The sequence below is a fragment of the Vitis riparia genome, chromosome 8 (assembly GCF_004353265.1).
Source record: "Vitis riparia cultivar Riparia Gloire de Montpellier isolate 1030 chromosome 8, EGFV_Vit.rip_1.0, whole genome shotgun sequence".
In the NCBI taxonomy this organism is placed as follows: Eukaryota; Viridiplantae; Streptophyta; class Magnoliopsida; order Vitales; family Vitaceae; genus Vitis; species Vitis riparia.
Window position 1 is genome coordinate 16,323,687 of NC_048438.1, and position 27,361 is coordinate 16,351,047.

The 27,361-nt window shown below is 31.1% G+C and overlaps 4 protein-coding genes across 5 annotated transcripts; 3 read left to right on the top strand and 1 right to left on the bottom strand.

Moving 5' to 3' along the window:
• Positions 1 to 2,006: 2,006 nt before the first annotated feature.
• On the bottom strand, positions 2,007 to 5,979 carry LOC117920943 (putative protein TPRXL). Its single transcript, XM_034838654.1, has 2 exons — positions 5,383 to 5,979; positions 2,007 to 2,651 (listed from the first exon to the last, which is right to left on the bottom strand). The coding sequence occupies exons 1-2, from the start codon at positions 5,864 to 5,866 to the stop codon at positions 2,278 to 2,280; spliced, it is 858 nt and encodes a 285-aa protein (XP_034694545.1). The 5' UTR covers positions 5,867 to 5,979; the 3' UTR covers positions 2,007 to 2,277.
• Positions 5,980 to 6,354: 375 nt separating this feature from the next.
• Positions 6,355 to 8,531, top strand: LOC117920942 (UPF0481 protein At3g47200-like). 2 transcript variants are annotated; one of them, XM_034838653.1, is made up of 2 exons: positions 6,355 to 6,695; positions 6,863 to 8,531. In XM_034838653.1, the coding sequence occupies exon 2, from the start codon at positions 6,915 to 6,917 to the stop codon at positions 8,253 to 8,255; it is 1,341 nt and encodes a 446-aa protein (XP_034694544.1). In that variant the 5' UTR covers positions 6,355 to 6,695; positions 6,863 to 6,914; the 3' UTR covers positions 8,256 to 8,531. The 2 variants fall into 2 exon arrangements, with proteins under 2 accessions (XP_034694544.1, XP_034694543.1); XM_034838652.1 differs by having other exon boundaries at positions 6,356 to 6,695; positions 6,854 to 8,531.
• Positions 8,532 to 13,234: 4,703 nt separating this feature from the next.
• Positions 13,235 to 17,031, top strand: LOC117921002. The gene is made up of 4 exons (XM_034838737.1): positions 13,235 to 13,266; positions 13,416 to 14,511; positions 15,101 to 16,273; positions 16,514 to 17,031. Exons 2-4 carry the CDS (start codon positions 13,430 to 13,432, stop codon positions 16,563 to 16,565), a joined length of 2,307 nt encoding a protein of 768 aa, XP_034694628.1. The 5' UTR covers positions 13,235 to 13,266; positions 13,416 to 13,429; the 3' UTR covers positions 16,566 to 17,031.
• A 5,813-nt stretch (positions 17,032 to 22,844) lies between these two features.
• On the top strand, positions 22,845 to 24,281 carry LOC117920059. Its single transcript, XM_034837410.1, has 2 exons — positions 22,845 to 23,134; positions 23,532 to 24,281. Exons 1-2 carry the CDS (start codon positions 22,936 to 22,938, stop codon positions 23,894 to 23,896), a joined length of 564 nt encoding a protein of 187 aa, XP_034693301.1. The 5' UTR covers positions 22,845 to 22,935; the 3' UTR covers positions 23,897 to 24,281.
• Positions 24,282 to 27,361: the final 3,080 nt, after the last annotated feature.

Sequence of the window (27,361 nt, forward strand, 5' to 3'; positions counted from 1 at the left end):
TTGGACCCTAAAGGAAAATGGAACAACCCCGCTTGCTTCACTCAAAGACCTCATCAGTCTCCAAAAGTGAACAAGTTATTGAAAGAATTCCCCAACATGGCCCATATGACAACTGGGACAACATTGTGCCGTAATAGTTGAATGATAGCCTTTATAAATTTAATGAGCTCGATAACATGTCAGAAGGCTCATAGCATATTAAGTTTTGTTCAGGTGGACTATGAATAGCTCATTTTGTACTCCTATCCTTCATGCGATTGTGAGAATTTTAGCCCAAGGATATAAATTAATGAAGAGGCTATGAGCATATCATGTCACAAGGGGTCAGAGAAAGTTCTTCATTTTCAAAATTCGGAAAAAGAAAGCGAAAAAAATGAAGCTTGTGTAAAGGCGGGTTATGGATTTTGGGAGAGCAGGCAGGAGCATGTGAGAAGCGGATTTTAAAGTAATGAGTAGATCTAAATCTTGTCCCAATAACTTCGGACCTTGGGGGGTGTTTGTGAACTTGAATGGGAGAATCTAAGATGAGGTAAACCTTTACGTATCCATTATTGACAGTCACGTGCAAATAAAGAGGGCTGTGTTCCTTTTTGGGCGTAACCTTCATCTGATTGACTACTTGTGGGCTCTTGATTGGTAATCTTCCGTTGTCAAACCGGATCAGGCCCGGTAAAAGCCTCCCAATCATCCTCACAGCCTTGGACTTCACTATTCATAACCCGGTACACAGCATCCTAGGGTCATTCGCATGTGACCACGGGCCATATTTCAGGTGACGTTAGGCCTGTTTGGGCAGATGACAAGTATTTACGTGTTCTTTAGTTTTTAATTTTATTCTTCAATACGAGAGAAGAAAAAGGGCGTTCAGGAGGCATTAATTTTAGAAAAACGGGTCCAATCCATTTAGACAGAAGAGGATAAAAAGAGAGGAGAGAAAAGGACAAGCCTCAACATATATTTAGTTTTTCTCTTTACCATATGCTCTATGGCCCAAAGCTTGTCAATGCTTTGGGCCATGGATGCAGTGGTCACTACCACGATGGTGGCATCTTCTTCATTCTCCAGTTGCTCATTGACAAAGCGTTTTTGACTAAAGGAGAGGCTTTTTGTAAAGTCCAGTATGGGCTACAGATTTCAAAACCTATAGTTATTGTCGTCACCTACTCAATGCTTCCAGCTTCAATATTCATTTCCTCTTGGAGAAGCCAATTAATGTGGGTTGGTACCACAACAAAAAGGGTTGATACTTGATAGTCTCATCACTTCAAGCCTGTTTGATTGCAGCTGTTCAAAGACGCAAACGTTTTAAAAGAGGTTAGAAAAGCCTTTTCGTGTCTGCAATTACAAAAAAAATGCTATCAAACCAATTATTCGGCCACACTCCAGGAGAATCAACCTCTTTTAATGATTCTCAACTACTCTTTCTTGGGCCGCTCATACAGGCCCCCAGACACCTTGGGTTTTTCTCTTTCATTTTTTAACCTCTGCTTTTCGAAATCCCTGTCGGTGAACTGTCAATTCTTGGGCCTCAATGAATGAATGTCGGGCTCGACATCTGAGAGGCCATCCACTCACAGATTTTGGGCCGGAGTGCGATCATGGGCTAAAATATATCAACCTTAGCCCAGTTTATACTTGACTATTGCCCCCCTTCCCCGCCTCTTAAATGTTGGGGAACCATTGGCGTTGGTCATAAATTGATTTTCAAATTTAAAACTAAAAATTTAAAAGCAATTTTAAACATTGTATTTTAATTACATGCTTTCGCTTTTTCCTTTAAGATGTGACACCAAAATCAAACAAATAAAGGTGTCAAAGCATTCTTGATTCCCAAATTCTTTGAAATAACCATTATTATGGCTGTGTTTCCAGGGTGTAATTGGGGCCAATGGACTCAATGTGGAGGTCCCAACTTTGAACAGATGGCCTGGACACTAATACTTGATTGATACAATAATGGATTTGGAATGGAATTTAAATGACATAACAGTTGAATCACACTACACTTCTATACTAAGCTCTTTTTTATTTTTAATATCCAAATAACTCCTAAGAAATTAGCTTCCACAAACCAGATGCAATCCCTGCAGAATCAAACCCAGGAGTTTATTTGGAGTATAAGTAGCATAAGTTATACAAATACAAATATTGATTAAACAGACAATAGGCCACTCCTTTGCTTTACATTAGGAAGCAAGAGAGGAACATTACACTAGTTGAAGTACTTGCTGCAAGCTGCGAAAAGTATTAGCATGTAAGACTTTAGGTGAGTTGAAATCAGTCCACAGGAGTTGACAACTCAAGTATAGCAGATCGCAATGCTTCTTGACCTTGTTCGATTAACCTCATCCCTTCCTGCAACAACATTGCTCCCTTCCCAGCTTTCTTGCCAACAGTTTCGAACTTGGGATTTGAAGAATTGAGGAGCTTCAGTAAATATGCTGAATCAGCCATTTCAAGGCCAACATCAATTGTTGGTTTTAATTGTGACAGTTCTGTTAAGCGTTTGACAAGAATGGGTTGTAGATTGGTCTTGAGATTATTGAAAATGCCCTTTGTCGTACTGCGCTCAAACAATCTCTGAGCCATGACTAAGTCCAGCTGATCCCCATGACTAACATCTTCCCTTGGATTCCTGGAATTCTCCCGATCTGTGTAAGCAAACAAACATAATGAGAAAGATTATTACGTTTGGTTTGTGATGTATTATATATAAGCATTGTTAATGTATTAAATTAGGTTGAGAATTTTTTGCTTCAAAAATCAAGATTTTGGAAAAGATTTTTTTTTTAAATTAAAAAAAAAAAGAAAAAAAAAGCCATCAAAGGATCGAAAATCAAATCATTAGTGAAGGTGAACAGTCAGAACCAAAATGAGAACAAAAAGGCATAGTATACCATATTCCCCAGGATTCACAGGAAACTAGGACAGTAGGGCATCATATAGTCAAGCCATTAGGATAAGTACAGAATAAGAGTTCTCAAATGAATAACTTGGGTCTACCTTCGTCACCTAGTGACTGGACAGACAGTCCAAGTCCCTACAAATCCTGAGATAGATGTTTATAATGTCCAAGTGACATACCACAATATATGAGAAAAGGCATCCAGGTCAAGTAAAATAATATAAGATTATTTTATATTTAGTATATTTTTGCTACAATTGATAGACCCATGATTTTTACATCTATAAGGATTGAGCTTTTATATGTAAGTGATTTTCCTCACATATTTGATGTTCTATATATGATTGGCTTTAGTTTGAATTATCAAGGCTCATATGATTTCTATGGTTAATATAAAGCCTAAAATAGAATTCCAATAATAAAAAAACATTGATAATTGATTTGATTTAATCGATCTAAGATGGGGCTCAAGGTAATTAATTTAAGATACTCTCTTTAGATATAAAAATTGTGAGTACAACATATTCACTCTTTCTAGGTAATCTTGTGAATCAAGAATACAAACCTCTCAAGTGTTATTAGAGCTTAAATAAATTAAAAATAATCATAATTTTCTTCAATTCCTGTCTTTGCTCTTGATTTTATGGAATTTAAAGAAGCAAAAAAGAAATCTACTTTGAGTTTGTGAAAAAGTTTATCTTAATCAAGAAAGATTGCATGAAGAAAATATTTTTTTTTTTTTGAAAAAAAAAGTCTAAATCTCTGTCCTGAAATGAAAATGTCATCAAGAAGTAATTAAAAATTTTCATAAAGTGAAAAATGTTCTTAAAATTGCCTTTTCAGAAAAAGAATTCATTGTAATAAGAGGACGTCAAACTTGATTGTATTCACTAGTTCTTTGGTTGAATTTGGATAGGACACATGAATGAAGCTGAATAAAATGACCATGGATTTGAATTTGAAAATATTCATATTACATATGATGATTTGTATGGATACAATCTAAAAATCAAAATCAAGATTGAGAATGTTAGGATAAGTAGAAGAGAACTCGAAACTAAAGAACAAAATGAAATTTTAAAATTTGAAAATGTTGAGTTGTTGAAATTGAAATTCTTGAGAATCTGAAAAAATTGACATGCTAAATCAATTAAAGTTACTTGAACTTGAATATAAAAAGTGTGCTCGAAAAAGAAGACACTCATGTACTTAGTTGTTGAATAATTTGATAAATTTAGGTAAGTTTTCTAGTGATAAGAGATATCTAGGATTCATCGACAAGTCTATTACTCCTAATCCTCATTATGGAAATTAAGGATTAGTCTATTACTCCTAATGGTGGAAAAACTAACTTTATTAAAGCTAAAAAGATAACTCATATTGTCCAAACACTTATTATGGTCATGTACACATGTTCATTTTGTCATATGAATGACCACACTAGTAATAGCGTATCACATTAGGAAGTTTGAAGTGTTTCACAAACAAAATAACAAGTTTATAATTAAGTTTAAAAGTATTAATAGATAAAATTTTATTTAATAGGAAAAGAAAGAATACTTGGTGGGTGTTTAATACGAAAAGAAACCCTCACCCAAGTCCAACCTACGAGGAATATTCAAAATTCTCATATTGGTTCTTCAACTTCATTTTATGGAGTACTATCTAAGACTAGACAAATTTGGATTAAAAAAGATGACTTAGAGTGCGTTTGGGAATGATTCTAGAAATCGTTTCTAGCGTTTCTAACACTTAAATGATAAAAATTTTCAAGTATTAAAAATATTAAAAGCATTTCTTAGAATCACTACCAAATGAGTTCTTAAATACTTCAAAGTAAAGACCTAATTTCACTCCTTGAAATTCTTATAGGATTTTATCTCCTAGTAAATCTTTGAAAACTCCCACTTATGAGTAGCAGGAGAATATCTTGATTATGTGGAAGATAGAGTTGTTCCTTGGGGTATATCATTTACATCTACAGAGGTTGAAACAATATTTATAAGTAATTTTTTTTCTATATATTCCATGTTCTATATAAGATTGAATTTATTTTAAATTATCAAGCCTCTATAATCTCTCCGAAGGCTAATCTAAAATCTAGAATTAATCCCAATAATAAAAAAGTATGAGATGACCTAAACATTATAAATTTAAGGTCTGGTGGCCATGCCTATCCAGACCTTCCCATAAATCTACATCAAATGCAAACCTAATAAAATATGAAAGCAAGCTTTCGGACCAGATCAAACCCTTGGCTTCGAAGATCTCATCAGATACATCTTTGTGGTTTTGAACTGACATGATAATTAAAGGCTTCTGAGGCTAGAAACCCATGTTCTGGTCCCAAAATGTCTTTAAATAACGGACTATTATGGCTTAATTTCCCGGAAAGAATAAAATGCATAATTTTAGCAGCAGTTACTGATAAACTAAAGAAGAGTGCCATAGATGAGTGAGAGAGAAATGAAACTCACTAGCTGAAGAGGGCACCGACGCTGATGGCCCGAAGGCAGTTGAATTCATAGAATCCTGAGAGGAAAGAACAGATGACGGCGAGATAGATGAAGTCGATGAAGGGCAAGATTGGTAAAACTTGCCGGAGTTGGCGGGAGGTGTTGAGAATCCGGGAGGGCCTGAAATGCCTTGTGCTCCTTTTTTTGGGCTGGATGGAGCGGAGAGTGAAGAGAATGAATCCGTCTTTAAAGTGGCAGATGCAGAGAGGTGGGCACGGTAGGAACCGTCCACGCTTTTAAATTTCTTGGGGTCATGACCATCACCCTCGTCCGGAGAATATGCATCCTTGGGCAGTCCAGAACTATAAACCGGTGCCGAATCAGTGGCAGATGCAGCATAGGTAGCAAAATCATTTCGAAAAGCATACTGTTTAGATGAATCATTGTAGGGCACCGGCGCTATTTTCCTCTTTCTCTGTTCTTTATCATCCCTCAACTCTCCCATCTTCCGTCCAGGATGAGCAATGCAGGCTAGTCAAGTACTCCTCTGCATTTATTCAATTTTTTTAACTTTTTTTTTTTTTTTTTTTCCGACTTGTGAATATTGACCAGTCTATCACTGAATGTAAATTTTCACAAAATTCTATCAGTAATATGATTTCTCCTCTCAGCCTTATGGGAAAGTAGCGGATATATGAGAGAAGAGAAACCTCCTAATTAAAACCCAATCACAAATCATTTGTCATTTTTGTCATTATTGTCTCAAGTTTCTGACTTCTAATTTGGTCAGAACACAATTTCCTTATTTTAACATTTGTGATGCTGACCCTTTGCTCACAAGAGGAGCCACTGGCATGGGAAAGGAATCCAATCCATCAGTCTACTAGCCATTCCTGGGTCCCACATTGAGGTAGCCACGAGTTCCGCCCGCCTTATGAAAAGGCGTGTATCTCGGTAAGTTTACTTGAGTGGTATACAAGTGCTGGCTCGGCCAACCACAGTGGTCTCTCGCCCATCTCTAGGAAATATAGCTTCATGCTCCTAAGCTTTTAAGTCGACTTTAATAATCGCACTGACAATGAATGTGCCAGCCCTTGATTCAGGGTCACAAGCACACCGTCCAGAAGGCTGCATTTCATTGACTTCCTTTTTGTTTTTGTTTTTTATCACACATGCCCATCACTTAGCTCTGCTCCATAGTTGCATTTTACATATTCTTTACTGTAAAATTTGGTCTGGCTTCTTTTTCAATTTTTAGGGTTCTTCAAGTTGATCCACAAAGCAATTCTTGGTCTTCTAAACTTCATCTTTCTCCAAAACAAGAGATAAATCAGGTACAGATCCTTGATCAAAAGCTATTTGAAGTTCCTTTTTTGTTTCTTCTTTTCTTTATCTTCCAAAGATCCTTTTCATTGCCGACATTCAAGGAGAAGAGATCAAAATTGGAATGACCCAAATCCTCTTCCTTTTCCCTTACAACATTTATGGTTAGACCTTGCAGGATGTGAAAGGAAACAGAATCCCAGATCAACCTTGTCGAGTGGAAAGGAAAAATGAGGCAAGAGTCACCCCCAAACCCCAGTGAAACTCCGACTTCGGACTGGATGCATCCTATCAAAGTGAAGCTTGGTATACTGCGTGAAAGATCAATGAATTTGAGTATTTACAAAGTTCCAAATAAACTTCGCCATGTCAATGAAGAAGCTTATAGCCCTCGTATAGTCTCAATTGGGCCTTTTCACCAAGGCAAGCGTGATCTGCTAGCTATGGAAGAGCACAAATGGCGCTACATGCTATCCCTTGTTCATCGAACACAGAACCCAGAAAAGAGCTTGGATGAGTGTGGAAAATCCATTATAGAGTTGGAAGAGAAGGCTCGAGGATGCTACGCAGAAAACATCAAGTTTAACAAAAAGGAGCTAGCGGAGATGCTGCTTGTTGATGGTTGCTTCATACTTGAACTTTTTCTCAGGCGCTCGCTTCGGGATTTTGTGGACAAGAGCGATCCCATATTCAATAATGCTTGGATGGTCCCAACTCTCCAGCATGATTTAGCTCTGCTGGAGAACCAAATTCCCTTCTTTGTTCTCCAGAATTTGTTTGAATTCATTTTGCCATTTGCACCTGAAACTCTCCCTCGTTTATTCACAGCCCTTGCCCTCTCTTTCTTTCACGCAGACTTGGGTTCGAACCAAGTGGCAATCAGGGGGAAAAGCATTCGAGGTAGCAGACATTTACTCGATCTGTTACACAATTTTTACCTCCCCACTTCTCCTGTGAACGACCCAAAATGCAAGGAAAATTGGGGATTCAGACATTGCGCAACCAAACTTTTAGAGGCTGGGATTCAGTTTGAAAAGAGTTCAACTGTGGAGGACCGTTTGTTGGACGTAAGGTTCAGTAATGGAGTAATTAATATCCCACCGTTGTCTGTTGGTACAACAACAGAGTCACTCCTCAGAAACCTCATTGCCTTGGAGCAATGCAGTTTCGGCAGTTCCCATCACATTACATCCTATGCCATCCTCATAAACGGTCTTATCCATTCCTCAGCGGACATTGAATTACTGAAAAGGAAAGGGATCATAATTAACAATTTGGGCAGGGGCGAAGAAGTTTTGCCTCTCATCAACAGTATCTGCAAGGAAGTTGTTCTCAAAGACTTCTATTTCAGTAAGTTGTGTGAAGAGGTGAATGCATACCATAAATCCTGGTGGCAATGGCGGAGACATAAAGCATCCTGGAAAGCACGGTGGCACAGATACGCAGCGGCCCTAAGGCGTGATTATTTCTCGAATCCATGGAGAATCATATCATTTGTAGCTGCAGTTCTGCTTCTACTCCTCACAGGATTACAGACCTTTTACACTGTCCGTGCATATTATCCTCGTTGATCTTGTGTAGTTCGTCAATTTGTTGTCCGGTCTCTATGCTTAAATACAATTGAGATAAGAAACTTTACTCTGTGTAAGGAATATCTATCTTATAGAGCTACATCTGAGCTGGGTTTCCATTGATGAATCTCTTAAGAGCTCAGAATCATTGTTGCATTTCAATATCCAAAAAGACAGATTTGAAAACTCCAAAAACTGGAGAGAGACATTCCTGATTATTTGGATTTTCTTATGTTGAAGATGGTAGAATTTTCAGTAACCGTGGAACATGTTTAACCGATTTCGCAGGGACAAGTTTCGAGGCTGTTGTGGTTTGCAAGTTATAATGCAACTAAAGCAGTTTCTTAAAGATGTATTACGGTGTGAGCTTTATATTGTGTAATTTTGATAGAAAATTTTTGAAAACTGAGAAGCCCTTTAATTTGCATTTTAACATGTAATTTTCACTATATGCCATTTTATGAAGTCTTGAAGTGCCTACCACTTTCTGTTAATGAAAATGAAGATATTTGTTTCTCAAGTATTAGAGATTCGATTTTTATTTTTATTTTTTGATATAATTGAAAAGTAATATTGATAAAAAAAAAAAAAAGTTAATATGAGTAACACAGTAAGAGGAATGAATAATGAATTGTTGATACAAAGAACAAACAAACTATCATATCTTCAACTTCATTTTTGTATGGATGCTTCTCCAAGAATTCCCTTCTTCAAAGTGTCTTGAAATGCTATTCCTTTCATGTTAAATCGTATTTCAGAACATGGATAGTAAGAAGAATTATATATTTGTTAGTTCAAGAATATTATTAGTTCTTGAATATAAAGATAAAACGAATATATAAAGTTGCACGGAGTTTTAACGTGATTTGACCAAACTATGTCTATATGCAGGGATAGACGTGAATCATTTGACCATACCATAAGTAATATTACAAACGATAGAACTAGATATAACTATTAAGTTCTCAAAAAATCACTTCATTTTCTTTCTCATATTTATATTCACTTTGTGTAGTCTTTACCATTTCTACATCTCATAACCTTTTTCTTTTATAACTTAAAATATTTATAAAAATATATCTAATAACTCTCATTATACTATAATGAAATCTAATATTTTAATAATATATCAACTTAGAAAATATTATATATAATATCTTTATGTAAAAAGAATCTATATTAATTAGAAATTTGAGATACTTTTTAACATAATATCTATATTTTTATTGTATTTTTTTATGACATACTTGTGAAATTAGCTGTTATAAAATAAGTTAGATATAGATTTTTGATATTTTGGAAATGGTAGGTTGGAAGTTGCCTTCGTGTCTTTGGTTTTTATAAATTTGAAAATAAACTTTGAATGGTCCAATATTTTTAAAAAGGGTAGCATTTTAACTTATCCCATTTTTTTTTTCAAATATCATATTTCATAAAATTCTATCTATAAGACGTACCTCGCACAAAGTCTTATTTGTAATTTTAATAGTGGTTTATTTTCTAATTCCCAAATACTTATTTCTAAGATATTGTAACATGATTAGGAATTAATAGTTAACATTTAATATATTAAAATAATATAATCAAATAAATAAACATATAACTCCATCAAAAGAATATCTTAATATCTCCTTGTCACGTTTTGCATCAACTGATCTTTATCTACTAGAAGAAATTTAGGAGTAAACGAATGGGTGAGCAATCAATTTATTAGTGAAAGATTAGGCAATGTCATTCCAATAAAAATTAATTTGTAAAGGATTTTCAACTTTAATTTTCTAAAGATTCAATACCTAAAATGCTTCAAAATTAATGCTAATTTAATACTTTTTTAGATATAGTTTTGTGTTTTCATTCTTAAAAATAAAAAATAGTAATAATTTTTATTTAAAAAAAAAAACTTGTTAAAAACAATAAATCATCTTATACTTTTTAAAATCATTTTTAAAAAAATTTGAGATAGTAATTTTTTTTTAATATTTTAATTTTTAAATAGGTTTGAAGAATATATTATTATTTTAAGGTAAATCTTTATTATTATTTTATTACAGAAAATGACAAATATTAAAAAATATATATATATATATACAATTATTTTAAGGTAAATCTTTATTATTATTTTAAGGTAAATCTTTTTTTTTTAAATATTATTATTTTAAGGTATATATATATATGTATATATATATATATATATACATATATATATATATATATATATATATATATAAATGATACATTAATGATTAAATTTTTTATATAATTAATTAATCCTCTCTCTTATATTTGATAATAAAACAAAGAGTGAGAAAAATTAGCACATTACTTAGCAAAAATGAAGCTTGAAATTGAATTTCTAAATTTTTTGCTTATAAAACTACAAAAGTCTTCAATTCTTATATAAATTAAAGAAACTTTTATTTTTTAAAAAATTTACTTAAAATAGTAGTATTTTTTTTCAATATCTATGTTTTAAAATTGTCTAAAAACTATTCATTTTTAATATAATTTTTTATTATTTATATAAAAGTTTATATCAACACTATTATTTTCTATTTTTAAAAATAACAAATATAAACCATACCCAAATAACAATTTAACAACTTGATTATTCTAAAGAAAAAAAAATGAGTTCCCACTTTCCCATGCATTCATCAATTATCGGAAAGTTGAACAACATGAAATAAATAAATAAAAATAAACAATTATTTGAATAATTCAAAAGTATATTTGAATGCTTGAGTTAGTGAGTCTTCTTCATCCTTTCATACTTGAGTCCTTTTAAAATATAACGTCTAGTTGAGGGAGTCTTTTAAAATAAAATGTCTTCATCATTGATCATTGGAGTCGTTCTTTAAATATAAAGTCTTTGTCATTCTCCTTACTTGTCGGCTTTGAAAACTTCATCTACACATGCATGCTTTTATTCATCGTATGATTTACTTCATTAAACTATATTACTAATATTTTTTTGTTGTTTTAAAAAAATCCAAACAATAAATAAATAAATAAAATTTGTCCATTCAAAATATAAGGATCTGTTCAAATAAAAAATAAAAATGCCTAAAAATAGCTTTCAAAAATAATTTTTAATTACATTAGTAGCAAAACTATATTTTAGAACTTAAATATAAAAAATATTTTTTCATTTGTAAAAAAATATTTATTAGAATATCTAAAGAATAATTATTGGAATATTTGAAAAGAAACCTATAAAAGCAAGTCAAATTTGTTCTAGAAAACCAATTTTTTAAAATATATTCTAAAAAAATATTTTAAAATAAAATTTATCATGTTTTTGAATTAGAAAATAATTTTCTATTTAAATAACAGAAAACTTATTTTTAACTCATGAGTTTAATGACACATGACGCATTGTTTTTTATTTTAATACTTTTTAAGATTCTTTACTGTAGACAACCCTATTTCTCGACATCCACTAGTCCATTAAACTTGCAAAGTCATGTTTTTTTTAAAGTCTACCTAAGACTTCATTTCATTAATGTATTCATACCTAGTGATTAAAATATCAAGATATTTTGACAATATATCGCTGAAATATCAAGTATCGAAACACGATACATGGAAGAGAAATATCAGTACCATGATATTATGTTAATTTATCATAAATTTCGCATATTTTTCAAGATTTATTAGCATTTTATCAATTTATTGTTGATATATCACAATAATTTGGATGGTGCCGGCATTGTGCCAACCACTAGGTAAGTTTGCCCCTTAATATATGAATTGTACCAAATATATATAAACTCAAATTCATCATATAAACATAATTTTATAAAAATGTTTTAAATAACAAATTAATTATACTTATTTTATAATTAAATGAAAATTTTTCATCTATTTGAATACAAAAAATATAAAAATTATCTTGATAATTTTCTTCATAGTGTTTTTAATCTCATTAATATATTAATTAAGTATTAAAAATTATACATATGTCATCATTTATTTTATATCATTTAATACAATTAAATTAAATGAATTATAATTTTAAAATTAAATATATTTTAAAATTAGACATATTATAATCATATATCACAATATTATTATCGAATAATATTTAATATAATTTAATAATAAATATATACTTATGAAATTCATATTTTTTTATTAGCACATACAATATTATTATCTAATAATATAAATATAATAAATTATATTATACATATATCAATTTATTGAGCAAAACAATTTTAAAATATCTATTATAATTTTATTTTTAAGCATTTTTTTTCTTATATTTCTATAATTTTTTTTATGTTCACACATAAAATATATATCTAGGATATATCCTATAATTATCGATATTTTTATCTTTGTTCATCACAACTTTTATTTTTTTATTTTTTTTAAATGGAATATTTGGCCCAAAGATGACAGAGAGAATAAAATCCTTGTGGATCAAGAGATTCATCACAAATGATGCTTTGGCCTTTTATTTTAGTATTTTTTAAATATTCTTTATTGGAGACAACCTTATTCCTCGAAATCCACGAGTCCATGAAACTTGTAAAGTTAGGTCTTTTTTAATTGAAAGAATACCAAAGACCCGATTTCATTAATGTGATTACGTAACAACCCCTATTTTTTATTTTTTAATATAACCTATGCCAATGGGGTTTTTTTTTTTTTTTTCACTTTGTAAAAGCAACTTTCATATTTTAAAATTATAAATGATAATGTGTATTTTTATAAATGATTATCCCATGTTCTTTTAGATTTGAGCTCAACATGGATGGTATATTTAAATGAAAAATAAAGAAAGTCAATCTTAATCATGTGAACATGGCTCATTAGTGAATATTAAATGTTAGTTGAATACTAACCACTCTAATTATTGTTGATTTTATTACTTTTTTATTTTTGGATTTTAAATTATATTTTTTAAGTCAAGTCAATCCATGGCTAAATCCTATAAATGCAACTCCCTCCCACCTCAAATTATGCGGTGGCACAAACCCTCCTTGCGTTCAAAAAAGAGATAAATCAGGTATATACAACAATAGCTCCTATTTCCATTTGATTGTCAGGCTTTTATGAAAGCAATAATTTCAAATATAGAAGAGCTTTTCTGAAATCAAATGCAACGTAAATGTGAGAATACTGATCACTTGTATTTTCTTTCTTCCGAACTTGCAGGGAAGCCCAAAGAAATGGAAGCTGTTGATCAAGAGAAACTAGCTCCGAGTATTTCCATGGTTCCAGTTCAACTTCGAAGTGTGAAAAAAGAAGCTTATAGACCTCAGATGGTCACCGTTGGACCCTATCACCATGGCAACTCGGTTCTGCTGGGTATGGAAAAGCACAAACGGCACTACATGCAAACTCTTCTTGGTCGAGTACAAAATCCAGAAGATATCTTGGATGATTGTTATATGGCCATTAAAAATTTGAACCAAAGAGTTCGTGAGTGCTATGCCGACAATATGCATATTGGCGCAGATGAGCTTGGCGCGATACTGCTGGTTGATGGTTGCTTCATATTAGAACTTTTTCACAGGCATATCATCCAGCAGCATACAAGCAACTCGAGCGATCCCAATGCTGATAATGCTTGGATGGTCCCAACTCTGCGACATGATTTGGAGCTACTTGAGAACCAGATCCCCTTTTTTATTCTTGTGGAATTGTATAAAATCTTCCAAAAGCATCTCCATATATTTTCAGAGTACTCACTCCCTTCCCTTGCTCTTTCATTCTTTCACCCAAATGTGAATGTTAACCAGGAAGGGATGTCCATGGAACCAAATCATTTACTTGATCTCTTGCACAAATCTTTGCTTCCCACACCCTCAAATGACTCAAGCGGCTGCGAAACTCGGGGATTCGATCTTTGTGCTTCAGAACTTTTACAAGCTGGAATTCAGTTCGAAAAGATTAGCGAAAGCCATCTATTGGACATAAAGTTCGATAGTGGTAATGGAGTGATCAAAATCCCACCATTGTCCATTCACAAAACTGAGTTGCTGCTGAGAAATCTCATCGCTCTGGAGCATTGCGGTTTTCACAATAGCTGCAAAACTCTTCACATTTCATCATATGCACTCATGATGAGAAGTCTCATCCGTTCCTTGGCGGACGTTGAACTACTTGAAGAGAAAGGGATCATATCTTCCAATTCGGTGGGGGGTGAAAGCATTTTGTGTCTCATCGATGATATCTGCAAGAACGTGGATATCAAAGACTTCTATTTCGGTGAGCTGTGCAAGGAGGTGAACGCATACTGTAATTCCAGGTATGACTGGCAGCAACATTCTGACTTTTAAGTGGTTTATTTCATGAAACATGCTTATAACGTTACAGTTACGATTTTTTCTTCTTTTTTTTTCGCTTATGAACAATGATTAATTTATTTATTTTGAATCTTATCTAAGACCTCAACTTTCTTTTAAACTACCGCATACAGTTCAATTTAGAGGGAGAGAAAAGATTATATCACCAAAATATGGCGTTAGGGTTTGTCCCATGTATGAAAATTTTGGGTCAATTCTTAACCTTTGTGATGAGTTCACCCAACCTTGTTAAATGTTAACAACTGTTGTTAATGTTGATTTCATTTTTTTTTTTTTTAAGTCAGTTCATGCTAGCTAAATCCTATAAAACGTAACTCCAAAGTAGAGATAAATTAGGTATACAATGATACTTAACCGAAAGCCATGTTCATTTTACCTCCTAAATTCCATTTGATTGCCAGGTTTTTATGGAAGAAGAAATCATTTCAATTACAGAAGAGCTTTTTTTGAAATCAAATGCAATGTAGATGTAAGAAGTTTTTTAGGCCTCTTTCCCACAATTCTAACCACTTTATGTTTTCTTTCCTCCAGAACTTGCAGGATGCCCAAAGAAATGGAAGCTGACTGGCTGCTTCCGCTGAAAGAGAAACTGGGTCTACTGGGTCCAACGTTACCGACTCCGAGCATTTCTAAGGTTCCAAAAAAACTTCGAAAAGTCGATAAAGAAGCTTATAGCCCTCAGATGGTCTCCATTGGACCTTATCACCATGGAAACTTGGATCTGCTAGGTATGGAAGAGCATAAAATGCAGTACATGCGAAATCTTCTTCATCGAGGAGAAAATGATTCAGTAGAAACCTTGGATGATTGTGGTAAGGCCATTCAAAATTTGGAGTTCAGAGTTCGTGAGTGCTATGCTGACAAAATACGTTTTGAATCTTTTGGTGCAACTAAGCTTGGTGAAATACTGCTGGTCGATGGTTGCTTCATAATTGAACTTTTTTATAAGTATGTCATCCAGCAGGATACGACCTTGAATGATCCCATTGCCAATAATGCTTGGATGGTCTCAGCTCTCCAGCATGATTTGGTGCTACTCGAGAACCAGATCCCCTTTTTTATTCTTGTGGAATTGTATAACATCTTCCATCGGTGTCTCAATATATCTCCAGAGCACTCACTCACTTCACTTACTGTTTCATTCTTGAACCTAAAATTGAATGTTAGGCGGGAAGGGATGTCCACGGAGCCAAACCATTTACTTGATCTCTTGCACAAATGTTGGCTTCCTACATCTGGTAGCGACTCAAGTGGCAGTCCTCCTAGCAATGACTCAAGCGGCAGCAAAACTCGAGGATTCCATCTTTGTGCTTCAAAACTCTCGAAGGCTGGAATTCAGTTCAAAAAGAATGAAAGCCATTTACTAGACATAAAGTTCGATGGTGGTAAAGGAGTGATTAAAATCCCTCCATTTTCGGTTGGTGCAACAAAGTCTCTCTTGAGAAACCTCATCGCACTGGAGCAATGCGGTTTTAGCAATAGCTGCAAAACCTTTCACATTTCATCATACGCACTCATGATGAGAAGTCTCATCCGTTCCTCAGCCGACGTCCAACTACTTGAAGAGAAAGGGATCATAACTTCAGATTTGGAGGGGAGTGAAAGTGTTTTGGGTCTCATCAATGATAACTGCAAGAACGTCTATATCAAACACTTCTATTTCCGTAAGCTGTGCAAGGAGGTGAACGCATACATTAAACCCAGGTAGCCTCTGGCAGAGACAAAACATTCTGACTTTTTAGGAAGTGTTTATATATAACCTTTGTGATGAGTTTCACCCGACCTTGTTAAATGTTTACCATTGTAGTTAACGTTGATTTTATTTTATTTTATTTTTTAAATTTTCTTAACTGAGACAATCCATGGCTAGAGCAATGGTAGTTTTTGAACCTCCTTTCCCACAATATCTGACCACTTGGTATTTTCTTTCTTTCGACATTGCAGGATGCAGAAAACAGTGGAGAAGGCTGGCTGCTTCAGCTTATGGGTCTACTAGGTCCAACATCATCGACTCCGAGTATTTCTAAGTTTCCAAATAAACTTCCACGTTTGAAGGAAGAAGTATATAGCCCACAGATTGTTTCCATTGGACCTTATCACCATGGCAAAGCGGACCTGCTAGATATGGAAGAGCACAAACTGCGGTACGGGCTAAGTCGAACAAACAATACCATAGAGACCTTGATGATTGTGTTAAGGTCATTCAAAATTTGTACCAAAGAGTTCGTGAGTGCTATGCCGATTATATAGATCATTTTGATGACATCGAGCTTGGCAAAATACTGTTGGTCGATGGTCGCTTCATATTTGAACTTTTTTGTAGGTGTTAATATATATTAAGGGTATATTATGTTATGGGCTTTAGGTCCAGTTAGGTTACTTGTACCACACATATATGCCTCCTATATAAAGGCACTGATGTATATTTTTTCACTCAGGAAATACAATACAATCTTTCAGTATTTCTAACATGGTATCAGAGAACAAACTTTTGTGGCCCGCTCCAGTACTGAAGCAGAATATCGTGCCCTTGCTGATACCACATCTGAGCTCCTTTGGCTAAGATGGCTTCTTAAGGATTTGGGTGTGTCCACCTCCTCTGCTACTCCCCTTTATTGTGACAACCAGAGTGCCATTTATATTGCTCACAATGATGTCTTTCATGAATGGACTAAACACATCGAGATTGATTGTCATTTTATCCGTTATCATCTTGTCTATGGTGCTCTTAAGCTTTTCTTCGTCTCCTCCAAAGATCAGCTTGCAGATATCTTCACCAAGTCACTTCCTACAAGACGCACTTGTGATTTAATTGACAACCTCAAGTTGGTTTTACATCCACCTTGAGTTTGAGGGGGGCTGTTAATGTATATTAAGGGTATATTATGTTATGGGCTTTAGGCCCAGTTAGGTTACTTGTACCACACACATATGCCTCCTATATAAAGGCACTGATGTATATTCTTTCACTCAAGAAATACAATACAATTTTTCAGTATTTCTAACAGTAGGCATGCCTTGCCGCACGAAACGAACTTGAATGATCCCACTGCCACTAGTGCTTGGACGGTCTCCAGTCTACAGCATGATTTGGTGCTAATCTAGAACCAGATCCCACTTTTTATTAATGTGGAATTGTATAACATCTTTAAGCATAAACGTCTCAATGTACCTCCAGAGCACTCACTCCCTTCACTTGCTCTTTCATTCTTTTACCCAAAAATGGATGTCAAGCAGGAAAGCATGTCCTGGGAGCCAAACCATTTACTTGATCTCCTGCACAAATTTTGGCTCCCCAAATCTGACATGAACGCAAGCGGCAGCGAAGCTCGAGGATTCGATCTTTGTGCTTCACAACTCTTAAAAGCTGAGATTCAATTGGAAAAGAATGAAAGCCGCCATTTATTGGACACAAAATTTGATAGTAACAGTGGATTGATTAAAATCCCACCATTGTCCATTGACGAAATAGAGTCGGTCTTGAGGAACCTTCTGGCTCTGGAGCAATACGGTTTTAAGCAATAGCTGAAAAACCTTTCACGTTTCATCATATATATTGACTCATGATGAGAAGTCTCATCCGTTCCTTAGCAGACGTTGAACTACTTGAAGAGAAAGGGATCATAACTTCCGATTTGGAGAGGGGTGGAAATGTTTTGGCTCTCTTCCAAGTTATCTGCAAGAACGTCGACATCAAAAATTTCTATTTCGGTGAGCCGTGCAAGGAGGTGAACGCTTAAAATAAACCCAGGCGGCACCGGCAGAGACAAAAAAACATTCTGCGGAGTCCATTTCCACTTATATTTAGCAGAGCTGAAACGTAATTATCTCCAAATCCATGGAAAACCATAGCTTTTCTAGTTGTTCTGGCGCTTCTACTTCTGACCGGATTACAGACTTTTTATACTGTCCGCTCATACCATCTTCATTGATCTTGCGCTTTTGTTTCATCAATTTATTGCTTAGCTCCTGAGATGGGAAACGGGTCTTCTAAATAAGAAAATGTGATATAGAGCCGCAACTGAGCTGGCATTCGTTTGGAGTGTCCATCTCATGTTAATTTAGCCTAGCATTGTCATATTTTAATATCCAAAAATAAAGATTGCTCCTCCCACACACATTTCAGAAGACTATTAGTAATATATTTGGGAATGATGCTAGTAAAAGGTTATTCACGGACCTCTTGATAAGAATATAACACTTCTACTAAAAATAATTGTGAAAAATCAATTAGTATTTTACTATTTTTTAAAATTTTTGAATCACTTTTTTATCACATAATTTACATTCTAGTTCCAATTTTGGTATCTCGGTATCTTGATTAAATTTTTTTATAAATTGATTACATTTTTATATAGCAGTCCCATTCTTCATATTTGATTATATTTTTATACTCTGATCATATTTTTTTATATTTGATTATGTTTTTTTGTGTTTTGATCGTCTTTTTTATACTTCATATATTACTACTCTAGACATATTTCGTAGTTATCTACATTCTTTCCATTCTTATGTATTTGTATCCTAGTCAAATTCTTGATTTATTTATCTATTTATTTTATAAAATAACTAGATGACCTTTTCATACATTTCTTATTTTTTATTTTTAAAAATAAAAATTCCCATGCAATATATAAAAACTTATACATAAAAAGCAAGCATTTAGACTCTATTTGTTTAGAGTATTTTCCGTCTTCATTTTTAAAGAAAACATTTTCATTTTCTGGAAATCCAAGTCAAGAATTGCAAAATTTTGTTCAAATCTCTTTATTTTAAAAATAAATAAAATAAAAGGCCCTATTAGACCCATAATATCAAAGGAATATAAATATTACGAAGTTGCAACAAATATTAATATGAATAAATGATTATTTCATATACAATTAAAATCAAATATTATTGTAAAAGTATGGTATAAATATTTTTTTTATTTTTTAGACTATATTATAAGTAGATATATATTTTTATATTAAAATAATTTATTTAATTAATTATAAATACTTATAAATATTTTATTGTACCATTTAAAATGGAAATATAATAAAAAAAATAAAAAATAATGAGTAAATGCAATATAATAATAAACTTACATATAGTGTATATGAAATATAATGTATATTATGATATAATTTATTCTTAAAATATTGTCCATTTTAATAATATACCATATTCTATGATATGAATGGTATATAAACTTTTAATTATATTTCCTTATATCATTACCTCCGCTACATTTTTATTCGTAAGACGTGCTGGGTTTAGCCTCTGATGGCCCAAATTACCAGTACTTTCCTTTTCGGCCCAATCTGCTCAATGGGCCTGGATCACTTTTTGGCCCTAGCATGTTGTCAAACGTGGCATGAAATCTTCAGCCTTTTGCTCACGGCACCTCCTTATCAGTTACGTTCACTGGTTCTTGTCCTGGCGACCATCGTAGACAGACAACGTACCTTGTCCATTTCCCTCCATGTCTCTCCAGGTCAGCCATGGCCGCACTCATACTCGGAGCTCCGACAATCGCCTCTCAATCACTAAATCAGTAAATCTCTCTTCTCGCTTTTCATTTTCTCAATCCGAAACCCTCGCCGTTTCTTTCAACACTCGTCCCTTTTCAGTCTCAATTTCTGCAACTTCTCCTCCACCAATTCCTTTTGGTAAGTAAATACCAATCACTCTCGGCTCGTGCATGTATTAAAAATATATTATGTTACGGTTTCTTAGTTTTTCTGTTCTTGTGCCTCGGTATAGTGTGGCAGAGGTGATCAGAAGACTGCATTTTACAAGTATATAGAAAATATAATAATTTAAAAGATTGAGGTGTTAAAAAAATTTTAACTATCTCAAATTTATTATTATTTTTTTAAATACAAAATAAATCTAAAAAAATTAAGGGTAGCAAACAAATACTTGATGAGTCTTTTTAAAAAATAATATCTCCATCATTGACCATCTAGAGTGCTTGTTGACTTTAATAGGTCTTGTTAAAATATATAGTGTTTACGTGCCGATCAATTGACTTTTTCTAAAATAGTGTCTTTTTATCATTTTTATTAAGTATAATGGTTGTTTTTAAAATATAGGATTAATCTTATTGAGAATCTTAAAGTTTAATGTAAATACATTAACCTACCACAAGTTTCAAATTTTGTCCGTTAGTACTTTTATAAATGTATTTTATATATGAATTTTATTTTTTTTAAATAAAATTTAATTTTTAGAAAATTATTAAACACTTTTATCTAAAATATTTTTATTTAAAATATTTCTAAAATAAAATAAATTTATAAGGTGTTAATTCACAAAATTTAAAATCAATGATAATTGAGTGTATTTACACCAAATTTTAAGGAGTCTAAATGAAATTAACCCTAAACTATGTGTTATCTCAGTATTAAACAATTGGGTGTGTCTAAAATATTATATTTTGTAATTTTTATTAAATCAGGTGGATCTTTTTAAAGTATATAGTGTCGGTATCACTAACCAATTGGATGTTTTTTAGATGTCTTTCTTAGGTTTATTGAGTATTTTAAAAATATGGAGTGTTGGGATCACTAACCAATTGAGTGTTCCTAAAATATAATATTTTTGTCATTTTCATTATTCATGTTGAAAATTTCAACTACACATGATTTGTCATGGGCGTTGAAAATTTCACCAATTTCACCTAAATATGGTTTGTCCTTAGCCATCAATGTTGAAAATTTCACCTATGGTTGTCTCATGTATGATATTCTATAGTTTACTTCATTAAACTATATGTATTAATTTTTTTAAAAAATATTCTTTATCGTTGTCCACCTTATTTTCTGGAACCGCAATTCATTAAGCTTGAAAAGTCAATTTTTTTTTTATATTAAAAAAAGTAGCGAAGACTTGGGGATTTAAAAAAAAAAAAAAAATTAAATATTGGTAAAACTTACAAGTTGCTTTAGAGTTGACTTTTTTTAACTTATCATTTTAAAAAAAATAATTTTAGAATGTATTTGATAATAAATTTTAAAAACATTTTTAATTTTTTTAATATTTAAAAAATAAAAATTTTTAAATATTAAAAATATTAAAAATGCTTCTTCAAATCTCTACCAAATAAACTTTTATTTTAATTAAAGAATATAATATTTTTTTTACTTTTATCTTAATATAAAAAAAATTCTCCTTTGATCTTTTCAATTCTTAACTTTATTATAATACTCAAATTCCTTTTTTTTATACAAATTTAAATTAAGTTTATTTTTACAATTTTAAAGAACTTTTATTGTAAAAACTAATTACACTATTTTATTTTTATAAAAATGAGAAATAAATTTATTATAAATTAGTAAAATTCTCATTATAAAAAATTGAATATGAGTGAAATAGGTCTTGTATTTCACTATTTTTTTTCAAGAAATTTTAGACCTTAAAATTTTCTTATGAATTGATTACAATTACACATTCTTTCTTAATTGACGTGTAATATTGTTGTCCTCCAATTATTCTCTCTCTAAACATGAACTCTATATAAAGAAAAATAAAAACTCTTATAAAAAAAGTTTAAACTTATCTTATTGTCTCAAAAAGTACTTTTAAAATTTAAGATATTAAGGGTCTAATTGACAATGTTTTTCAAAACTTGTTTTTTTTTAAATAATAATAAAATAAAATAATAAAAAATGACCAGACAAACTCATGTTTCCTTTTATTTAAAAAAATTGTGAAATTAATTTTTACTTGTTATCTACTTCATTTTATTTTTAAAAATTGTTTTAAAATAATAATGGTTAAATAGTGTTAGAAATTTTTAAAAGCAGTTTTTTATTTTAAATAAACATAAAACTATTTTTTAAATTATACAAGCAAACAAGTTATAAAATAACTCAAATTTTTTAAAATAGAGTTTTTGTGTTTTATATAAAAGTTAAGTGTATTCAAACAATACTATTTGCTTTGAAAATGAAAACGGAAAATTATTTAAACAAATCAGCCTTAATATTTAAGTTGATTAAGATGTGACTGAAGCCAATAATCATGAAAATATTACTTAGATTCATTAAATATTTTTAAATAATTTATATTTATATCTACTTTAGAATTACCAACCTTATGAACCTGTATGATAATAAATAATAAATTATTAATTCTGTTGTAAATGAAGCGGTGATTGAACATACATTAACTAATTGTAGAATTAAAATTAAAAATTAAAAATTTATTTATGAATTTCCATTTACTCGTGAGCAATGGAAGTCATCTGCGGAAAGCTTATAAAAAGCTCCTCCTATTTTGTACCGGGGACACATCCATCTCTCATTCTCTGCTTCTTCTCTTCTCTTAATTCTCTTTTATAACTTACTTTGTTTCTCGTTACAAATATTTGTAACAGGATGTGGTCGATGTTGGGAGGCTTACAAGTCAACAGAATGTGTTTCACTGGTGCGTTGTCGTTCCCTTCTCCAACAATGAGTCTTAATAATGAATTCGCAAAATTCGTTACGACTAAGAAACGTAAGTTAGATGAGAACGAATTAGAGAGCCTGAATACAGAATCTCCACGTCGTAATGAATTCGCAAAATTTGTTCGAGGTTCGTTACTCTTATCTCTATTCTTACTTCTTTGAAATTAAACTGCGCCTTATTCCTCGGATTTGGATTTAATACGGCTACTCCTTTATGGTGAGTTTTTGGGATCTTAATGGAGAGCTCAGATGCCTTTTTGGATCACCCTGTCAATTCCTTGCTTGCAGATTAAAGGAGGAAAAAAGTAGATGAAACGATGAGTATCAAGCACCACATATAACTTAATTAAATAATTTGACCCGGAACATCTAACAAGTACGCTGATAATTAAATTATTTGGTGTCTGGATTTGGTGCAGAAGCCACAGCGTGCCTCCAACTCCAAATGAATTGGGAAATGGTTTTTACACTCACCAGTTTTTCATGTGACACTTGTCAAAATGCATATTGGTTTGCTTACGCAGGTGATGGCGAGAATTCCAGCAGTCCAAACCAAGATGCAACTCATGCAGTTCTGCTGGATCTGCAAATGGCCCACAGATTATTCGAGCGCCCTCTAACCAAGAAGCAATTTGACAAGCTCAAGGATGATCTACAGCCATCTCTTCAAATTCGCCTGAAGCAACTATTAGAATCCAAACAAGCGTGCGAAGATGTTCTTGAAATGGCTGATTCGGCGTATGTGTTGATGCTTTTAAATTCTTCAAATCCCAAGGGCGAGGAAGCTAGAAGGGCAATAATGTTGTTCCAAGAAGGGGAGAGACTGATAACCGATGGTCAACACCTGTTAAAATCTGCCTTTCCCGACGTGTTTACTGCCACCGACTGATATGGCCGGCCATCCAGTCCCGCACGCTAGTAATTCCTGAATCTCCCAATAACAACTTTTACTTCTCACTTCTCTTAAATTCTTCAAATCACAACTAGGAAGCAGTTGGCTAGAACGCTGGCAAGGCAATAATGTTGTTGCAAGAAGGGGTGAGAATTACAAGTGAATCTCTCAACTTGTTTACTGCCATCGACTGATATGGCCAGCTATCTAGTTATGCACGCTAGTAATTCTTGAATCTCTCAAGAATGCTTCTACTTATCATTTTATCCGCTGAGCGAGGGTGTAATGTCTATTAGAAGATATATGATATTTTTACGGCTTTCTTATGAAATATTTGTGAAATTGGCAGTTATAAAAGTAAGTAGGATATGGATTTATGCAATTTAGGAAATGATACTTTTGAAATTGCCTTTATGACTTCGTTGTAAATTCTGCTGTTGGGCCGATTTCAAATTTTTAGCAATCATCTTTTGAAAAGACAAATTCCTGTTTAAGTAATAAAATATTCTAAATTTGAAAATAAAATCTCATTTGCGCTATTTTCACATCACCCAATCGTTTATATATATAATCAAATAAATGAATAAATAAATATTTATATCAAAAGATTTTTTTTTTTTTTTTCACATTCTCCCCAAAACAAATTATAAGCACTTGTCTGATACATAAAAATAAGAAGTAAGAATGAGCATTTTATTCTTATCTCATCTATTCTCGTATTTTGATAACTTAAAATGAGATTTCATTTCACCCCAAGAAGTGGTATTTGGATTCCCTGGTGTAAATTATTTTTAAAAATATTTTAAAAAAATTAAAAAATATTAGATAAATTATTTTTAAAAATAATTTTTTATTTTAATTTTGTAAAAATAAAATTGTAAATTAAATTTATATAATATAAAATAAATTTAATTCAGGTTTTGTTAAAAAAATAATTAAGTAATTATAAATAAATTAAAATATGAATAGTAATATTATGATATAATCATAAATTGTATTTTTTTTATATAAATTTTATAAAACAACATCTTTATAATTTATTTATTTTGTTAAAAATAAATAATAATAATTTAAATTTAATAATTATAGTATAAAATTATTGAACTTATTACTTTGTTTTTAAAAATTGTTTCTCAATAACAAATATAAAAAAGAAGTATTAATTTTAAAAACAATTTTGTTTTTAAATCACAAATCTAAACAAGTTTTTATTATTGAACAAAAAAAAAATTCTTCAAGATGTTTTTTTAAATGAAAATAAAAATATATATTTTAAACTATGTATAACATAAGAATTTTTTTTTAAATTAAAATAAAATATTATTTTAAATTATATATACAAATATTACTATTTTCATTCTTATTCACAATGTTACTTAATATTGAAATAAAAACAAACAATTATCTCAATCCTATCAGAACATAATAAATAGATATTTTGTTTTCATTTATTTTTCAATTCTTATATTTGAATGCAAAATGTAAAATTGAAAAAATTATTTGTTTTCATTTCAATACTAAGTAACAATGGGAAAATAAAAGGAAAAAATAAATTGATAATAACATCCTTACACCTAGTTTAAAATAAATTTTTATATTTATTATTAAAAAACATGAGTTAAGATTTTTTTTGGTGAAATAATAATATTAAAAAAATAATTAAGGTACCAAAAAATTCTTATTATCTCAAATTTTGAAAATTTTAAAATAATTTTCAAGAACATCCACAAATCTAACTCTTTATAGATGCTTATTTAATTAATTATTTTTATTTGTTTTAACTTTCCCATCATCCGGCTATATTTGATTTTAAAAAAATTGAGGAAGCAAATGTAAAGAAAAGAACATAGAAAGAAAAAATTTAAAATAAATTAAAATTAGATAAATTACTTTCTTATTCTACTTCAAATTCATTTCATAAATAATTTAAATATATGTAAATTTTAATTATATTTTATTTTATTTTCTATTTTTGTAAAATCAAATATGAAAAAATTATTCTTCATAAAAAAAAAATGAAACATAACTTAATAATGAAGTACAAACCTATTTTTGTATTACGTGACAGGGTTACAAATACAGACATACAAATAGATAGAATCAATTATCTAAAAAATTAGCATATTGCATAACAAGAATGAACTGTTGAAATTTAAGTAGAGACTTAAAAGATTTGATTATCAACCATTAATAAAAGGATAATCCTTAATAAATTAAAACTATAGATTACTGGTAGAGAATTAAAGGATTTGATTATCAACCATTAATCAAAGCATCATTCTTCATAAATTAAAACTATATTAATTAATCATGTCAATCTTGTTTGGATAAATTTCTTAATTTTTTAGTTTAAAAAAAAATATTAGTAATTCACAATATTTTCAGAACCGGTCATTGAACCAAAAAAGTTATCAGTCATTGAACAAAAAAAGTTACCGATTTATAGTTTATTGGTCGGATCAGTGGTAAAATCACGGTCGATAACATCATAAATATATAATTTATAAATCATTAAAGTTTAAAATAATTATAAAAATAAAAATAATAATTTAAATATTATATAAAAATTAAAATTTTATTTGAAAAATTAGAAAATTAGTTTCAAATTTAAAATTAAAATTAATATCATAATTTTAATTAAAAATTAAAAAATTAAAAATTCATTTTTAAATAAAAAAACTTATTTTAAAATCATAAATTTATTTAAAAATTATAATGTTTTTATTAATTTAAATTAAAATCATAAGTTTTAAACATGAAGTAAAAAAATAATAAATATAAAAATAAATAAATAATAGTGAGATGAGGTAAAAAATAATTTTTTTTTAAAATCTAGCAGAAGATATGAGAAGGTCCAACAAAAAGGGAAACAATTTTTCACTTTTTCCAGTGTGGGGGGGGGGGATGGGTTTCGACGGGCAAAAATGGGAGGTTTTTCCAATGCGGGCGGTTCCAACAAGGTTGCTAGGGTCTTGCCGGGGGGACGACAATAGTGGGAGGAAAAAAAAAAAAGGTTGAACTGGACAGTTCAGAGGGAACCGTTCGGTTCATCAATTAGACCACCGATTTAATCGATCCAATCCGACCACTTCCCCGTTCAATTGATTGATCGACAGTCAGACCGGCCGGTCTGATTTTTAAAACCATGGTAATTCATGTATAAATCAAAGAAACTTATTTTTAAAAAATAATTTATTTTTGTTATATCCATAAAACTTGTTATCAAAATTTTTAAATTTGATGTAGTATATTTTTCAAAATATTTATTTTTTAGAAAAATTTTAAAAATTATTATTTTTAGGATAAATTTTTATTGCTTATTTAAAATTTCTTATAGATTCTATAACTTTCTATTTTTAGTAATAGAAATATAAATGGTACCCAAATGACACTTTAACAATTTGATTATTTTAAAGAAAAATAAACTTGAATTTAGCATTCATTTCAATATACCTTTTTTTA

Bases quoted from the DNA above. Each gene is read 5' to 3' on its own strand.
- LOC117920942 (XM_034838653.1), top strand. From the start codon at position 6,915: ATGAGGCAAGAGTCACCCCCAAACCCCAGTGAAACTCCGACTTCGGAC.
- LOC117920943 (XM_034838654.1), bottom strand. From the start codon at position 5,866: ATGGGAGAGTTGAGGGATGATAAAGAACAGAGAAAGAGGAAAATAGCG. The intron at 2,652-5,382 runs GTGAGTTTCATT...TTGCTTACACAG, and splicing joins GTCGGTGCCCTCTTCAGCTA to ATCGGGAGAATTCCAGGAAT.
- LOC117921002 (XM_034838737.1), top strand. From the start codon at position 13,430: ATGGAAGCTGTTGATCAAGAGAAACTAGCTCCGAGTATTTCCATGGTT. The intron at 14,512-15,100 runs GTATGACTGGCA...TCTTTCCTCCAG, and splicing joins AACGCATACTGTAATTCCAG to AACTTGCAGGATGCCCAAAG. The intron at 16,274-16,513 runs GTAGCCTCTGGC...TCGACATTGCAG, and splicing joins AACGCATACATTAAACCCAG to GATGCAGAAAACAGTGGAGA.
- LOC117920059 (XM_034837410.1), top strand. From the start codon at position 22,936: ATGTGGTCGATGTTGGGAGGCTTACAAGTCAACAGAATGTGTTTCACT. The intron at 23,135-23,531 runs GTTCGTTACTCT...TTGCTTACGCAG, and splicing joins ATTCGCAAAATTTGTTCGAG to GTGATGGCGAGAATTCCAGC.